Source organism: Protobothrops mucrosquamatus, unplaced genomic scaffold (genome assembly GCF_001527695.2).
Source record: "Protobothrops mucrosquamatus isolate PMUCROS unplaced genomic scaffold, P.Mucros_1.0 scaffold2735, whole genome shotgun sequence".
NCBI lineage: Eukaryota > Metazoa > Chordata > Lepidosauria > Squamata > Viperidae > Protobothrops > Protobothrops mucrosquamatus.
Genome location: NW_015388776.1, coordinates 106136 through 125151, shown reverse-complemented (window position 1 = coordinate 125151; position 19016 = coordinate 106136). Strand labels below are relative to the sequence as shown.

The following is a 19016-nucleotide window of genomic DNA, read 5'->3' as shown; positions in this document are numbered from 1 at the left end:
TTGTAAAGTGATATTAACACTTCACGTGATCTTGATTCTATCCCTCTGTTAATGCAGCCTAGCACTGTGTTGGCCTTTTTGGCAGCCCTTCTTTATTATGTTTAGAAATAACTCAAGATGGTGAACATATCTAATATTCCCTCTTCCTCCTATTTTCCCCACAACAGTCCTGTCAGGTGGGTTGGGCTGAGAAGAGGGACTGGCCCAAAGTCACCCAGCTGGTTTTCATGCCTAAAGTAGGACTAGAATTCACGCTCTCCCAGTTTCTAACCGAATGCTCTTTGTACTTAAATAAGAATCACAGCCCTTGCCTTAAATGCAACGGGTATGGGGTCTGTATCATTTAAATCGCAGTACAACTGTGACACAGAAAAGCCTTTTATCTCTGGTTCAGATTTTAAAATGTTTATCCAAGTTAAAACATAAAAGACAACCGGCTACAAAGTTGACTTTTAAAATAATCTCTTACACCAGCTAGTCTAAACCCTGTCTATACTTTTATCCCATGCTAAAGGAAGTGGATTGCTACTTAAGGCAAGTTTGTGTTGCCAGAAAGAAGGATTATTATTCAAGTAATTCACCAAAGATTGGCATTCCTGCTTAAATCCATTTATATTCTACCAAAGTTGTTTTTATCTAAAGGTACCATGCTCCAGCCGTCTAATCCTGTAATAAACTATTTTTCCTAAGTGGAAGATTTCTTTTCCATTACCTGGTTTATAAATATCTACTTGCTCTTTCGACAAGTTAATAAACAAATGGCGATAAAGGAGAATATTTGTAGTTGAGGGTTGAAAAGAGGGGTCCTTGGTTATTTTCTTGCAGACGTTTCATTACCCAGCTAGGTAACATCATCAAGGGCCCCTAATAAATAAGTCTTTAAATAACCAAGAGCCCATTGGTCAGTCCCTTTCAGTTGCATGATTTTATTAATTCTGAAATATTCTGCAGGCTTTTTTTTTTAAAGGTAGGATGGGTCCATCAATTTAAGAATATTTTTTTCTATATTTTCGGTAAGTATTTTCTACACCCTGGCTAGATTCTTACATATCAGGGTGCAGAATACCTATCACAATTATAATTTGGGCAGGGTTCCAAGGCTGATGCTGATATGAATGGTTTGCCTGGAGCCTTGTAAAATACAGATGGAAAACATTGCAAAGATCTGAGAATTAGAGTAGAGCTCAGAGTTTGCAGCATTCAACTAACCAACCTATCTTTCAGGTTTCCTGAAATTTTCACTAGAGAATCGAATCTTAAATAATTTTAAACTAGAGTCCACTAGTAGACATAGGAGCTGGGCATCAGAAAAGGCAGCAATTTGTTAATTTGATTTTTAAAAATCCATGATTAACTTCTGCTATGTTAATGCAAGAAACCAGCATGGATGTGTCCACATACATCAAGAGTCCAGCTGTTTCTGTACTAGAGACAAATTCCTTATGTATCTAACCACACCTGGCAAAATATTCTATTCTATTCTATTCTATTCTATTCTATTCTATTCTATTCTATTCTATTCTATTCTATTCTATTCTATTCTTCTATTCTATTCCCCATTCCCCATTCTCTATGTATTCTATATGTTCTGTATATTCTATATATTCCATATTTACTCTACACAATTTAGATTTGACTGTACAATTTCTCAAATATTGTTTGTTCAGTAGCCCATAAGTCTAAATTCTGGTTGCATCTTTCCATTATATGATCTTCATCTTATTTATATTTTATTTCTCTTTACTGTGACAGTCCATTCCTCAAAGATAAATTGAGCGTATATTGTTCCTTGTGGAATTACATCAGTGGATTTCAGTTTTTGCTTTCTGCTCTGGCTGTTTGGGTCACTAGCAAAGGATAAAAAGGGCTCAGGATAACTCATCTGGTTGCTTCTCTGTGGTTTTTGTCTTTCATCAGGGGTATTAGTCATCTTTCCTTCTAACTGACTGTCCTCCCCAGCTCCCACTGTAGACACTAATACCCATCTTTGTCTATTTTTTTTTTTCTTATTCTTATACGCTCCATGGAAATCCTTGCAGGGAACATTAAGTCCATTTTACACGTAAGGCCCCTGATATTTTTCTGATTTGTGTTTTTTTGCCAGAAATTTTAGAGAGAAGATAGAAGCAACATTTTAAGAAGAAGGTTGATTCTTTTATTGTGATGGGAGAGGGGAATAAGAAAAAGAAAATCCAAATTACTGGATGCCCATGACAGATTCTGTTAGCTACTTTCTGAGATCAGGAAAAGAAAAACAAATCTGTTTTTACGTTTATAAATGATACATTTGTATGTAGGTAAACGGAATTTTGCACACGTGTTTTGAACAGTGCCGGAACACGAAAATATTTGGATTGATGGACAAGAAAGGTGTTAGCTAATGAATTTTAGGAGTTGGCATTTACTTTGACTGTATTAATTACAAAGCAAGTTTTACAGTGACAGAATTCTCTGCTTTGCAAAAGTTGCTGGGTATCGGTTGGAAAGCTGAGTCAACCTTGAGCCAGTGAGAATCAAACTGCTCACAGTTGGCAGAGTTATGGGAAGGAAGGAAGGAAGGAAGGAAGGGCAATAGCAATAGTCCTTAGACTTATATACCACTTCACAGTGCTTCACAGCCCTCTCTAAGTGGTTTAGAGAGTCAGCATATTCATCCCAACAATCTGGGTCCTCATTTTACCAACCTGGTCATAAGTCACTTTTTTCAGTGCCATTGTTACTTTGAACGGTCACTAAATGAACTGTTGCAACTCGAGGACTACCTGTAGTCTGTTTTCATTCTCATTTTAAATGTTTCTTAAAAGCATTTTTTTTTTTGCAAGAAAGCCCCTTTCCACATTTTTGTTAATGGAAGACTGGTACAGAAATGAGAAACCGTTAAAATGAACAATATGCTTCAGCCTTCTTCAACTTTAGAATGACTGCACAACAGGCATCGACATCTTAAAGTATGTTACATGGGTTCTTCTGATTCGCCTCGACAGAAGGTTGATATTGTTCCATCGTTTTAAGCAAGATGTAAAATATCCTTGCAAATTATTTTTTTTTTAGGCGTTGAGAATACCGTAGTTTTTCATAATGCTGTACAGGGAGTTGACTGCTGTCTGATATGATCTGGTATATTGAGATGAAAATAAAATACCATTTCCCTCCCCCTTCCCTCCCCCCAGGGGCAGTTTTTATTCCAAGTTGTAGACATCTTTCCCATGTTTGAATGTGTTCTATATCGGAAAGGAAAGTTTTGTGTTCAGACAAAATTTATATACTTGAATTTTTTTGGATGCTGTATACTTGCGTTTGCCTTAAATGTTATTCTATTCTTAATAGCGTTTACTAGGTTGCTCTTACTATAAAATTGAATCTGCTTGCTTTTTTCCCCCATCTCTCTTCCCAAAATTTATTGGGTGCTTAATAGTCAAGCTGGTAAAGATTGCAGAAGTGTTTCCATTCTAACAGCTAACCTCTTGGGTTGAATTTTTCCACGCTCCTGGCTGTAATTCAGATTGCTATAGTGGAATACAAACCAAAGGTAATAAAACATCTGTCACATTGGCTTCAATGGAATATAAATGGCTTCCACTCAATGGGAAAAAGCTTTCTGGAGACTGTACTTCATTAAGCAACAGCAAGCATAGTAATGACGTAATATAATGGTGCAGTCAAGAAAAATAAGCATCAGAATGGTATACGAATGCCTATACAGGTGAAAAACTATTTTTTTAATTAAAAGTTTTATAAAGATTACAGTATAAACCCCCATACCCACCCCAAAACCCCACCCTCACCCTCACCCACTTCCCAGAGCTGAACACAGGGCTACAAATATAATAATCAAAATCTATCTAGCATTAACCAACTATTAAAATAACCAAATCCATAATGCACTTTAACTCCCCTTTAACACAAATTTAAACAAATTAAAGTTAAACACAATAATAAACATATTAATAACCTAAATATTAAACAATACAATACTAATATTAAAAATAATATCATATAATTAAAACTAACAAAAATTCCATTAAAATAAACTATTAATAATAACAATACTCTAGAGTTTACTCATAACCCAAATGAAACTTTTTAGTCCCATATTTATTCTGAATATAATCTATCCATCTTCTCCAGACCGAGATGTATCTTTCTTGTGATTCATCCTTCAAATAAGCAGAAATTTTAGCCATTTCTGCTAAATTTGACACTTTAAGCGTCCATTCTTCTATAGTGGGCAAAGAGTCCTTCTTCCAAAATTGGGCTACCAATAATCTTGCAGCTGTTGTAAGATTCAACATCAAATTCATTTCTCAGGTGAAAAACTATTGACTATATTTTAGCACTTAGTTTTATTATGATGACTGTATAAAATTGCAATTTAAAAAGGGACGCAGTTTGGAATCTGGCTTCCCCATTGATTGTTCCCTTTCTAAATGCAGATGGCAACCCACCTGCTCCAATTGTTGTCCAGTGGCAACAGGAGTCCATGGCTGTCCCTCTTAAATTAACTAAAACCTTCCCCACAATGAAGTGAAGAATTGTGGTAATCACATCTAGGGTTTAATCTGCCTCAATCCTGGTCAGTGATGAGGCCAACCAAGTGTTTAAATGACTAGGCTTGTATGCTACGGCACACTAAATCTTGATGTTGTAAACCGTGAATAAACCCAGTTGTCTGGTTCTCAAATCGTGCTCAGTCATAAACTATGGTCTACGCGCCACAGAAATCAGGTTTACACAATTTATTAAGCCAAATCCAAAGCGGCACATTAGCCAACTTTTGAAAGAAAAGAGAAGAGCTTACAGAGAAGTGTTTATTTCCGTGGCTAGTTTTCAGTTAAAAATGAGGTATGTGTTATGGTCTGCACTGACCCAGTGTATGTATTTGGTAAAGGAGAAAATATGTAATTTATTTCCTAGTTTCATAGCAATAGTGATAGCATTTAGGCTTATATACCCACCCCTTAGCACTTTTATAGCACTCTCTGAATGGTTTATAACAGGGGTCTTCAGACTTGGCCCTTTTATGACTTGTGGACTTCAGCTCCCAGAATTCCTCAGCCAGTGTGCCTGGCTGAGGAATTCTGGGAGTTGAAGTCCACAAGTCATAAAAGGGTCAAGTTTGAAGACCCCTGGTTTCTAATATCAGCATTATTTCCACATTGCCCCCAACAATCTGGGTCCTCATTTTTATTGACCTCAGGACGATGGAAGGCTAAATCAACCATGAGCCCCATCAAGATTGAACTCTAGACTGTGGGCAGAGTGTTGCCACTGAGAAATGTACTGTATTTGTCTTCTTTCTTTTGAATCTGTAACAGATGGTCTTGTGTTCTTTTCCAGACAACAGCAGAACAGTTGCAAGATGCTTATTTCTTGCCCGAATTTGTACTTTCTCCACAAGGAAGTTTTTTAGAAGACACCACAGGAGAGCAGTTCCTTACTTACCACTTTGATGATCAGGTTAGTCTGCTGCATATGAAATGAGGGTGATCCTTTTATTCAATGTTGGGAACGTCTCTGCTTGTTGGTGTGATGGGCTGGTTCATATATGAACCTGGAACATAATCCATATGAACGGCTGCAGGACTTGGGTTTGGCTAGTCTAAAGAAAAGAAGAAATAGGGGAGACATGATAGCAGTATTCCAGTATTTGAGGGGCTGCCACAAAGAACAGGGTGTCACATTATTCACCAAAGCACCGGAGGGCAGGACAAGAAACAATGGTTGGAAACTGATCAAAGAGAGAAACAACCTGGAATTAAGGAAAAAATTCCCGACAGTGAGGACAATTAACTAGTGGAACAACTTCCTTCAGAAATCGTGGGCGCTCCATCACTGGAGATTTTTAAGAAGAGACCAGACAGCCACTTGTCTGAGATAGTATAGGTTCTCCTGCTTGAGCAGGGGGCTGGACTAGAAAACCTCCAAGGTCCCTTCCAGCTCTATTTTATTGTAATCTAATCTTTGAGCCATCTAATTTACGAAAAGAAATGGTGCAAAGATAGAAAAGAAGGGAACAGATGTTAGATATTCTCCTTTTCGTGTCCCACTGAAAAATGAGAACGTGTGTGCTCATAAACCTCATGCACTTGTGTATGTCACTGAATTGTATTCTGTGTTAACTACGGCATAAAAATGTCCTTTTATTGAGAGATGACTCAGATTAGTTTTGCCTGTGTTCATTCATAAGTCCATTCCATTCCATTTCCACATTGATCTGCGAGCGTTTGTGGTTAAGTCAAAGATCTGCATACTTTGACGATGAAGTCAGTAACATAATGTGTTTTAGGCACAATTTGGGAAGTTTTTAAAAGCCCCAAAAATTCACCCCCAATTGTAGAGAATGGCAAGAATAACTGTTTTCTCAAACACATGTTAATTCAGGAAGTGGAAATTATATTGGTTTCCTTTGAAATGAAGATCAAATTGTCTTTGGTAGTCAACCAAATACTTAACAAAAGGATTTCTTATAATCGCCTTCCAGAAGACATAGTGACATGCAAGCGATCGAAACGTGCAAACCAACTCTCATATTGTATTTTTAAAAAATGGAACATTTGTAATATTCACAAAACCATCTTAGAGAAATCCCTAAATACAGCTAACACTCCATAATGTGTTAGCCATGGAATGCATCACTTTCCATGTTTATTTGATTTTTTTTTTTTTTTTTTTGCAGGGCTGGGTTATTTTGTGCGCCACGAACTTTATTAAACAGTGAAATTACAAAGGGAGTTAGTAATGGATAAAGCAGGGACTCTGGAAAATAACAAACCATGTTTCTTCTAATTAGACCGGCAATGCGTATTCCAGAAGCTAGAGATAATTGCGCTAAATGTGGAGTAGAGATATAATGGCAAAGAAAATAGCACATAAGAGCCCCTGTTAATCTTGGCAAATGTTCTAAAGCTAACCTGGGAAGTGTGTCACAGGCTTTGGACATTCGTTTGTAACACGAGGCCTCCCCCAAACACGTTGATCTCTGCATGAAATTGATGGGAATTGTACATGGACACTTAAAGCACAGAGGTAGCACAGTGTGAGTAATGCAGAGATGTAAAGCCCTCCCCCCCCAATCTGTTAAATGGTAAATAGTTTCCTTTCCCCCCTGCCCAGCCAGCCTGGCTCCAGATAAACTCTGTTCATGGCAGCTATTCTTTCCCTCAGACATAGTTTGATATGTGAGAACGATGGCCATGTTAGATTACAGTTGTGGGGTCTTTGGTGCTCTCTGAGCTTGGTGGTTTCCTGACAGATGTTTCATGCAAGTGCACCAATGATGTGACCTGGTTGGGTGATGAAACATCTGTAAGAAAACATCCAGGTTCAGAGAGCACCAAGGTCTCCAAAGTTCAAGGTTAGTTACAAATATTCTCTTCTGTCAGAGGATTATAATTTTCAGAAGTGGTCAAGGCCGCTATCTATCACCATCTCTCTGTGGTATTTCCTGTGGACCGGTCTTAGTTTGCTACCAGTCAGTTGAGATTTGAATCCACCCTTCAGATGCAACCGTTCAATGCCAACGTGAAATCCCAGGTCCTCCTTGGTTCCACCAGCCAACCCATCTTAGCAGATGGCTCTTGGGGCATGCCTCTTCTGATCACCAGGGAGGAAGAGGAGAGTCTGAGCAGAGATGGTCCCATAGGTCAACCAGCCCCAAACCTTGAAGGTTTAACGAAGAGAAGGACGAAGGGGGACATGATAGCAGTGTTCCAATATCTCAGGGGCTGCCCCAAAGAAGAGGGAGTCAAGCTGTTCTCCAAAGCGCCTGAAAGCAGGACAAGAAGCAACGGATGGAAACTAATCTAGGAGAGAAGCAACCTAGAACTAAGGAGGAATTTCTGGACAGTGAGAACAATTAACTAGTGGAACTCCTTGCCTCCAGAAGCCGTGAGTGCTCCAACACTGGAAGTTTTTAAGAAGAGACTGGACAGCCATTTGTCCAAAATGGTATAGGTTTCCTGCCTGAGCAGGGGGTTGGACTCGATGACCTCCAAGGTCCCTTCCAACTTTATTATTATTATTATTATTATTATTATTATTATTATTATTATTATTATTATTATTATTATTATTATTATTATTATTATTATTATTATTATTATTATTATTATTATTATTATTATTTGAAGGGGGCAGCCAACACCTTGAATTGTAGCCAGTAGCTTATCTGTAAAAGAGGTGAGAAGATTTCTTATTGCTTTGTGTGTATGTGCGTGTGTGTGGCCAAAATGAAATCAGAGTTGTGGGTTAGACTGATGTATGAATCAAGCCTTGATTTATATTCAGAGGAGAGCTCCTGAAAATCACTGGGACTTAAAACCTTTTCAGGATTCCACTGGCTTATTTCAATGTGTCAGGTTTGATTTAGTGAAAATGTAGGGCGTTGTGTGAACTTTGCCAGTGACCTTATCCCAGAGAAACTTGGTGCTTGAGAAAATAAAATTAAGCAAAATAAATAAATAAACAAACACGATTTGCAGTGAAGGAAGATCTTAGGGTTCATCTTTACCCTTGGCTGCCCACATGGTTTCTCCAGCTTTCGGTTGCTGCTTTCTATCTTTGCAACACAAATATTTGTTTCTTTCCTGCTACGATATTAAGTTATGTTATCCCAAACCACGATTTTTCTCTGAAGATAGAACGAAGGACTACTTCTATCTATGTAATCTGGTTATTCGCTGCTGAGCTGGCATTTAAGCCAGTTTAAAACGAATGTCACTGCTGCTTACATGTTTTTTTTTCCCAAACATGTATCTTAAAAGACTCACTGTTAGTTTGAAATAGAGACAAGTAAAATATTAATAGGAACAACCCGAAGCCTGTTCTACTGCAGCAATGCTGTGTGTGGATTCATATTCTGCACTCATAGTTCATTATATTCAGCTGTATGAAGCTCTTTAAATGCAACCTTGTAGGTATAGCAGATGAAAAACCTTGCAATTCCACATATCCATATATTATTCAATAGCCGGGAGAAAAAAAGGACATTGATTTGCTCCCGAAGTATCTCTACAGTCCCTGTTTCATACTTGCACTATAGCGGTTAATATATTTCTAATTTTATTAAAGTACTATTATTCATAGAGTGTGCTAGCTATGCTTGAATATTTACTAAGAAATGTGTTTCAGTTCTTGGCTTGAAAGCTTACTTCGTTCATTTTGGACCAGTTTGTATTTGGCACCCAAAAACCATGCTCCATCATTTACACACAATTACTGGAATTTATACATATTAAACAACATAAAATACAATAGTGGCTAAAATTCTGACAAATCGCTGTAGTTGAAATTGTCCCCAAATAGATTTCCCCGTGTGGTATTTGAGCATTTTGTCACTTAGACAAAATGCTTAGCCCTGATTGAACCCAAAATAATCTTCCTGCTTATCGTGGATAATCCTAAGGACTATCCATACAGTATGTTTAGTTGGCTAGTGGACAGTTTAAGAGATTATCTACACTTTGCTATAAGTAATGGGCATTGCCTTTCCTTGAAACATCATATTTTTTATTTTTGCTTCTGTCTTTCTAAGTTGCTCAAGAAAAAAAAAACACCAGTTATTTTTTCCACCAAATATTAGTAGTTCTGGATTACTTTCATACTGTTGTTTTTTCCCCCAACATTCAAGGTAACTGCTTCCAAGTAATAAAATCATTCCAGATGATAGACCACCAACAGTGGACATGAGTAAGATTATGGGACAAATATGGTCATCTCCTTGGTTGTTTTTTTTCGTAACTAAGATCTGGGACAGCCTCTCCCAGCTTGATACCATCCAGCTGTGTTAGATTTCAGCTCCCATCGTCCCTGATTCTTAGTCACTTTGGCTCTGGGCGCTAAAGAGTTTGGAAGATGAAAGGCTGGATGAATGTACAATTTATTTCTTTTTGAAAAGAAACAGCAACGAATGAGAAGTTCCGAGTAGGGTGGAGAAAGATCCTGTAGCAAGACAAGTGAGAATGCTCACTCATTTTCCAAGTTTGGTCCTTCGTGTTATTTTCTTCCTATCTCTGCAGATAAGCAGTTTCCTGGCAGTTGACAGCTCTGATTATCTGTATGGGAAAGTTGGATGGGGAGCACCCATTTAATGGGGAAGGTGCACGGATTCTCCGAGTTCTTCCCACAGTTTTTAATGCATTACATCAAAACTGTATTACTGTTTGGGCCAAGAAGTGTTTCTCCCCGGTTCTCTTTTCTCCGTCTTTCATTTTCGGATCCATCCTTCATTCCCTTGTCTCTTTTTTTTCTCAGGACTTTCTCCGGTTTTTCAGTAATAAAATCAACTGACCGTGCTTTCATTAGTTTATCTCCAGCATCTTTCTTCTACCCTTCACATCTGACCCATTTTTCTTTACGACTTATCTCCTTAATTCTTCAAAGTCAGCTTTCAGCTTTTGGGAGAAATCCCATTTCATATCTAGCTTTCTTCTGCTCCTTGACTCTGATTCACTTTGTCTTTGAAGCTTTCCCATCCCTTCTTGCAATGGCATCAAGGCACCCCATTTGGGACTTTGTACCCCCTCATATAGCAGAGAAATCACCCTACCAACAAAAGTGCATATAGTCAAGGCCATGGTTTTCCCAGTTGCAATGCATCACTGTGAAAGTTGGACCATAAGAAAGGCTGAGCGCCAAAGAATTGAGGCCTTTGAACCATGGTGCTGGAGAAGACTCCTGCGAGTCCCCTGGACTGCAAGGCGATCAAACCGGTCAGTCCTAGAGGAGATCAACCCCGACTGCTCCTTAGAAGGCCAGATCCTGAAGTTGAAACTCAAGTACTTTGGCCACCTAATGAGAAGGAAGGACTCACTGGAGAAGAGCCTGATGCTGGGAAAGATTGAGGGCAAGAGAAGAAGGGGACGACGGAGAATGAGGTGGCTGGATGGAGTCACTGAAGCAGTAGGTGCGAGCTTAAATGGACTCCAGAAGATGGTAGAGGACAGGAAGGCCTGGAGGAACGTTGTCCATGGGGTCGCGATGTGTCTGGCACGACTTCACAACTAACAACAACAACAACCCCCTCATATCTTTGCAACCCTTTCAATTTAAAGGACCTAAGCAACAGAGACTGGATGAAAAGTATCGGGCAACTTTAAGGATCAAAAAGGTGTTGGAAGTTTAGCATTTCACTAAAGGTGGGGGGTGGGAGGTGTTGCAACAGTTGTAATTGTGAAAAACAGTCATAAGTCATTTTTTTCAGTGTCATTGTAACTTCGGTCACTAAATGAACCGTTTGCATCAAAAGACCCACTAACAGTCAACGTAAAATGTTTAATAACAGAAAGTATTAGTCTATGCAGATCTATTCTCATTGAATGTAGATGTATTATTGTGCTCAACTGAGTTTACTTCTAAATAGGTTTGTGTAGAATTGCAACTTTAGCCTGTGATATTGTGTACAGTAAGTATTTAAAACTGTGGAATTGATTTCCAGTTAAATATACATAGCCATCCTGTGCAAATCTTTGATTTTAAGATGATAGCAATGGAGAGGATCCAGCTTACATTAAGCCTTTAAAAGCACTATTGGTTTTATTCTCATTTTTGTTGATGATTTATATCCTGTCTTTGAACTAAGAAGAATACAAAGCAATTTAAAAAGATGCATTTGTAGGATTTTTGTTAGACAACGGAAGGATGTGCTACTTTTCAAGTTAGGATTGTGGGTTTTTTTTTTTTTTCCCAATTCTTAATCTGGAGTATGTAAATATAAATGGAAGTAATTTTTAAGTGGCTCTTCCTGTCTCCTAATGCTGTTTTTGTTTTGTTTTAAAATCTACTTATTTGCTTTACACTATGACAAAAATGTTAAAAACGATATGGACAGATGAATAGAAAAGATTAGTTCTTTAATCGGTTGCAATGTGGTTTTGATTTGTTGGCAGTGCTGGTGGAATACGAGGGCCAGAAAAAACTGGGCTTCTAAGTCAGTCTTATGTCATAGGCACTGTAACATAAATCAAGCCCTGATGTTTTTCTTGAAAAATCAGAGCTCTTTCTTTCTTTCTTTCTTTCTTTCTTTCTTTCTTTCTTTCTTTCTTTCTTTCTTTCTTTCTTTCTTTCTTTCTTTCTTTCTTTCTTTCACCCTCCCTCCCTTCCTTCCTTCTTTCTCTCTCTCCCCTTCCTTCCTTCCTTCCTTCCTTCCTTCCTTCCTTCCTTCCTTCCTTCCTTCCTTCCTTCCTTCCTTCCTTTCTTTCTTTCTTTCTTTTTTTTTCTCTCTCTCTCCCTCTCTCTCTCTCCCTCCCTCCCTTTTTTTTCTCTCTCTCTCTCTCCCCCCTCCCTCCCTCCCTCCCTCCCTTTCTTTCTTTCTTTCTTTCTTTCTTTCTTTCTTTTACTTTTTTAGTAACTTTATGTGTGAGGTGAGTTTCCTACTTGGCTAACCACTTGTGGGCAGTGTGACTCGCCCACACAGGAGTGATGGAAGCAAAAGAAAAGTTTTGAAGCTAAAGCACTCATGTTGGTGATGGCTGGATCTACTTGCACACTTAGCTAAGAACAGGACCGGTTTATAGTGTAAACTGTGCAAGTAGAATCAGCCATCGCCAGCATGAAAAATGCTTCATTGGGAGCAGGCAAATTTGTTTCAAATCTGGGCTTTTGGAACCACATGCAAATTGGAGGCTGGCATAGAAGGAAAAGTAGATGGCTGGGTTTCTTTAGGTATTCTGTGCGTTGTGCCTCACAACAGGAGCATCTTGACCCATCCCCAAGATGGCGTTCTGAGCCAGCAGGAATTTTGTCTCTCCTGCTGACAAACAGCTGGTTTCACCGCCAAAATTGGCTGCTTGGTGGCACGCTTCCCAGTTATGAATGGGAGATACTAGGAATGACTCAAGATGCCTCTTGGATGATTTGAGAAGAGGACCTAGAAGGTAACAAGTCTAGATGGGAGGGGTCAGAGAGCCAAGTCTCCATCTTTTTCCTTTCCACTGTCTGCTTTTCAAAAAATGCCTGGATTTTAACTGTACCACTGTTGTGAACTTGAGGGATATGACCCAACCGTGGGCCGAATCAGGGCTCTTTTTGGAGAAAGGCGTTACGATTCTCACAATGCGAAATCCTGCTCTTAAACCTGTCCCAAACTCTAAAAAAAATGCAACCCATTAAAAAAAATAAATGGATCAGGAAAAGATATTATGTCAATAATACATAATAATACATGGGCCACCAAATCTTCCTCTGCAGATCAACTCTGGCTGGCAACTTCAGAGGCCCTTCACAATTTTGTGCAGCAATTTATCTTGGTCATTTTTGTGTGTGTGTCAGAAGTACTGACGTGCTTCCACGGTGGAACAATTTGCTGGTGATTTCACCGTTGCTCGGGGGATGCCCAGTTGGGGGCCCCTTTCATGCCCCCATGAAGTTGCCCACCCAAGTGGTACCCATTAATCTACTGCCTGCTTTCAAACTGCTGGATCAGCAGGAGCTGGAGCTTGTGACAGGAGCTCACCCCACCACCAGCAGCAACGGGTCTCAAACGCAAGCCTACTGATTGGCAGCTCAGTGTTTTAATCTCGTGAGCCCCCGTGCTTCTCCATCTTGGTCACGTATAACTATGGTTTTTCTTGAAAAAGTGAAAGACAGACACATGTTCCCAAATAACCTCAGGGCATGCACCAAGAGAGCCCTGATGGCGCTGAGATCCTCAACAGGTGTCCATTACATGTTTGAAAGTTTGTGTCTGTTCCCTGTAGGGTACAGGAGTTTTTGGGAAGATGCGTTATTGTAACCACAGCAAATGAAGTTACTGAATAAAGGGTGAAAGCAGCTTTAAGTCTGTTCTCGTTTCAAATATTACGTAAGAACCCTGTCACTTTTAATCATTTTTTTCCTGCATAGTTAGTGGAATTAAAAGGAAAAAAAACCCCTTTGCAGAAAAACTAGGCTTCTGATGTTACAGTTTATTTTGGCTCTAAAGAGAGATCTTAAGATATAAAATTCATTATCTAATTTTTCTGAAATAGTCTTAGTCCGACAAGGAATTGATTTTCGCTTTCTGGCAAGGAACTGATTTTCGATTTCTGTTTTTTGACTAGCAAAGGAAAATGTTGGTGGCCATAGAGAAAAAAAAAACACCAGCCTCCTTTATTCTTGTACTGATTCCATAATGACATTTTCTGTTCTGAGTTCGGTGGAGAATAACACAGGGCATTTGTTATACACCACATCGGCCTTTCAGTGGAGACAAGATATGAAGTTTAAATAGGGCTTCTTCCATTCATTCTTTGAGTTGGGAATGTGGTGGAATCCGTTGGGTGATTTTATGCTGGCGTTCTTTCCTAATGTTGTAGAAACTTAATTAAACAGGCATCAGAATTAATTGTGAATGAACAGTGGCTTGAACTGCTTGATGGAAGCAGGAGTGAAGGAAGGGAAAAACAGATTAATACTGTTAACACTGACCTGCTGTTTGGAATTTCTTTTTTGGGGGGGAATGCACACTATATTATACTACTAAATTAAGAGCTGAATGTAAGTGTTTCTTATATTCTAGGAAGAAGTCTTTGGAAATCATTCTTGGTACATATCTTTCCTTTCCTTTCCTTTCCTTTCCTTTCCTTTCCTTTCCTTTCCTTTCCTTTCCTTTCCTTTCCTTTCCTTTCCTTTCCTTTCCTTTCCTTTCCTTTCCTTTCCTTTCCTTTCCTTTATACCTTTCTGCATCTCTGCTTCTATCTGTCTTTTTCCTCATTGTCTTTCTTCCTGACTGCTAGTTTATATTTGGCAGAGTTCTGAGGCAAATGCTTAGAACCTTGGATGACCGTGAACATATTTCAATAATTTAATAAACTTAATAAACAAATATTTCAGAAGCACACCTTCACAAGAGCATTTGAAATAATAAAATACCGAAAGAAATTTAATTGATGGACGGGCATAACAATGCGAGCATGTGGCAATCCTTAAGTTTTGGAATCTGATTAGACGCTTAGGGCATCCTTTAAAGTGACAGTGTCAGTCTCGTGGCAAATGACCCCAATATTGCATTAATACAGTGTGGGATTTCTTGTAACAAATTATTAAGCTGAAACCCCCTTTTTCTCTCTAGCTTTCTAATTTGATTTGCTTTTTGCTGCAGGCGAGCACACGGTAAGGTCATTCCATGTTTAAACAGGCCACATGGATTTTAGAAAATTGAAAACACTTGGAACATCTTTTTCTGAATTCATCGGTTAGAGCCGATCTCTTGACTCTTGAGACTAAAACATACCTTTCTTAAATTAGATTCACGTAAGCTGAATACTTCATACCTGACACATGCTTAAATTAGAAAAAGGTCTTTAAACCTTTATTCTAGAATGCGAATGGCTCATCCCAGATAGCCTAGACACAGGGTTTTCCAATGACTAGAGCAATTGCCTAAACCAGTGATGGTGAACCTTTTAGAGATCGAGTGCCCAAAAACTGCCTCCGCCCCCGCTCTGCCCCCCCATCCCCTGCCCCGCCTGCCCACAGGACCACTCACCGCTTCCAGGGCCCACGGCAGATCACCCAGGCAGCCCAACAGCACTATGGCAGCCACACCCTTTGCCCGCGCCCTGCAGCATCAACTGCATGATGGGGTGTGAGGACAGAGTCTTGTCTACGCTGCCTGGCTGCCATGTCCTTGGCTGCGCTGCTCCATGTGGGCCACGCTCGAGGGCGACTCTCCTTCAGGGGGGCTGCTGGAGAGGAGGGGGTCGTGGGGGGAGGCAAGGCTGGGGCAACGGCACGTGTGCCCACAGAGAGGGCTCCGAGTGCCGCCTCTGGCACCCGTGCCATAGGTTCGCCACCACTGGCCTAAACATTTCCCCTCCTTCTGAACTTCAGAGTAGATGTGCTACTTTAAAGAGATGATGCTAATAATGATGATAAAGTTGGAAGGGACCTTGGAGGTCATCTAGTCCAACCCCCTGCTCAGGCAGGAAACCCTATACCATTTCGGACAAATGGCTGTCCAGTTTCTTCTTAAAAACCTCCAGTGTTGGAGCATTCACCGCTTCTAGAGGCAAGTTGTTCCACTGGTTAATTGTTCTAACTGTAAGGAAGTTTCTCCTTAGTTCTAGGCTGCTTCTCTCCTTGACGAGTTTCCATCCGTTGCTTCTTGTCCTGCCTTCAGGCGCTTTGGAGAATAGCTTGACTCCCTCTTCTTTGGGGCAGCCCCTGAGATGTTGGAACACTGCTATCATGTCCCCCCTTGTCCTTCTCTTCGTTAAACTAGACATACCCAATTCCAGCAACCGTTCCTCATATGTTTTAGCCTCCAGTCCCCTGTTCATCTTTTGATTTACAGGATGACCGTTTTTCAGCACATGTGTATATCTTAGAATGAAGAGTAGAAATCCCATTGACTGTAGCATTGAGAGGATAATACGCAACTGTGTGTTACGATTAAGACTCCATTAAAGCCCCCCCTTTTTTTGCTGCCTCTTTGCTGGAACCTGCTGACATTTGAGGTTATTCATCACCTTAGATGATTGGATGCATTGGGCCTCCTTTTTTTCCATGAAACACAGTAGAAGGCTGTGAGAGCTGCCAAAGAAACAGGGGAGCACGTTGATCTTTGCCAAATAGATAGCTCCAGTGTCTCTCCAGTTAACAGCAAGGCAGCTAAAAATACAAGTTGAAAGCCATAAAACTCTTTTTTTCAAGCTCCCCGAAAACATCAGAAATGCCAGGGTGGTGTTGACTTAATTTGAAAAATCTGTGCCTAAGTTGAGGGACGCCAACTTGCAGGACCAAGCAACGGGGCTAGAATTTAGCGTGTTATGATTCAATTAAAAATTAACATATATTTTCTTGACAACACGGCTTTTAAAAAAGAAGTATTGAACGACGTATTGAACATTTTCTGTATTTCTTACCATTCTGGAGAAGAAAAAAAAAAAGGACACCATTAGTCCTGACATCTGTTTTTAACACATTCCCACACATTTTTGGATGGCTGCCTGGTCCAAACTGAAAAGTGACGAAGGGATCATGCAAAGATGGCCTAAGGGGTCCGTTCCCAGCTGGTACGGCATCTGGAATGCGGTATATTGTGGATAGATTCGGAGCTAGAGTTTAATACGATTGGTATTCAAGTGGTGGGACTGTAAGGGAAGAAAAGATCGGGACTGACACTTTGCTTGCGTAGTCGGCGATGATGAAATGTTCAAAATATCACTGGCCGTCTTTTCTTACTGTGTGGTGGGGTGCATCTGTGTGCTACATCGCTTACGGATTTGGAATTTTATACGGTAGACAGTGAAGTCATTTTTGCAACAGGTACAATTACTTATCTTTCTCAGAAGCTTTGGCCATGGGTTCATTTGTCTTTTCTCTGTGTATGAGGGGGTCTGTCTTTCCCTGCCTCCCCTCCCACCCACGCTTTCTTAGAAGGAAGCCGTGTGTGTGTGTGTGTATGTGTGTGTTTTTAAGAAATAATTTGGGTTGTGCCTTCCTTCCTTCCTTCCTTCCTTCCTTCCTTCCTTCCATCTTTTCTTCCTTCCTTCCTTCTTTCCTTCCTTCCTTCCCTCTTTCCTTCCTTCCTTCCCTCTTTCCTTCCTTCCTTCTCTCTTTCCTTCCTTCCTTCTTTCCTTTTCTCTTTCCTTCCTTCCCTCTTTCCTTCCTTCCTTCTCTCTTTCCTTCCTTTCTTCCTTCCTTCTTTCCTTCCCTCTTTCCTTCCTTCCCTCTTTCCTTCCTTCCCTCTTTCCTTCCTTCCTTCTCTCCTTCCTTCCTTCCTTCCTTCTCTCTTTCCTTCCTTCCTTCTCTCTTTCCTTCCTTCCTTCCTTCTTTCCTTCCCTCTTTCCTTCCTTCCCTCTTTCCTTCCTTCCTTCTTTCCTTCCTTCCTTCCCTCTTTCCTTCCTTCCTTCCCTCTTTCCTTCCTTCCCTCTTTCCTTCTTATCTTCCTTCCCTCTATCTTCCTTCCTTCCTTCCTTCCTTCCTTCCTTCCTTCCTTCCTTCCTTCCTTCCTTCCTTCCAAGGCAGCAAATATACCTAATAATACTTCCTCTTCCTATTTTCATCACAGCAGCTCTGTCAGGTGAGTTCAGCTGAGAGAGATTGATTGGCCCAAAGTCATCCTTCTGGCTTCCATGCCTAAGGAGGGACTAGAACTCACAGACTCCTGGTTTTTAGCCTGGTGCCTTAACCTCTAGACCAAAACGACTCTCTTTATAATTCCCCCCCTTTTTTTTGTTTGAGGTTCTTTTGGTTGGTTATTAAAACAAACAAATAAATAGTTCTTTGTAATCCAATGACATGTTTTGCTTCTCCCTTATATTTTTTATAATATTTAAGTCCCTCAGCAGTTACAGTGTTGAAAAGTGAATATTCACAAGGTGGGTTTTTTTTCCCGCCTTCCCCCCCATCTCTCTGAAACATTACCCCAGATCCTCACTGCGGCTCTTCCTTCAACGGTATCAGTTTAGCATTTTACCTCTTTGGCAATTTTCCACTTACATCTAAATTAAATTTGATCACACTGTAGTCACTGTTTCCAGTCAGTTCAGCTGTATTTGCATCTTGCCCTTGGCTCTGAGCACGGTTCATTTATTTATTTATTTTACAATATTTTATAGGCCATCCCGTTTCTCTTAGGTTCTGGCTGGGGTACAGCAAACTCAAAAGACAAGATGCAGAAACCCAGGGCAAAGAGCTTAAACAGATTTATCAATAACCAGATAAGCATTATAAGCCCCCAGTAAATTAAACTGGGGAAGCAGGAGCCAAATGCAATACTGAAACAAAATGGCTTTAACCTACATATACTTCTGAGATGAGCATATCCCATAAAATGGGTATACCACCATTGAGAAAATGTGTTTATCTCCTCTCTAAGTCCAAAGATGAGTTCTCTTAATAATAATAAAGTTGGAAGGGACCTTGGAGGTCATCTAGTCCAACCCCCTGCTCAGGCAGGAAACCCTACACCATTTTGGACAAATGGCTGTCCAGTCTCTTCTTAAAAACTTCCAGTGTTGGAGCATTCACCGCTTCTGGAGGCAGGTTGTTCCACTGGTTAATTGTTCTAACTGTCAGGAAGTTTCTCCTTAGTT

The 19016-nt window shown here is 40.1% G+C and overlaps 1 protein-coding gene across 1 annotated transcript in view; it reads left to right on the top strand.

Moving 5' to 3' along the window:
- LOC107296299 (ADAMTS-like protein 3) overlaps positions 1-19016 on the top strand; it is a 145184-nt gene that overhangs the window by 30648 nt on the left and 95520 nt on the right. Inside the window, exon 3 of the mRNA XM_015825646.1 lies at positions 5338-5457. Coding sequence (XP_015681132.1) covers positions 5338-5457 — 120 coding nt within the window. The remainder of the gene's footprint in view (positions 1-5337; positions 5458-19016) is intronic.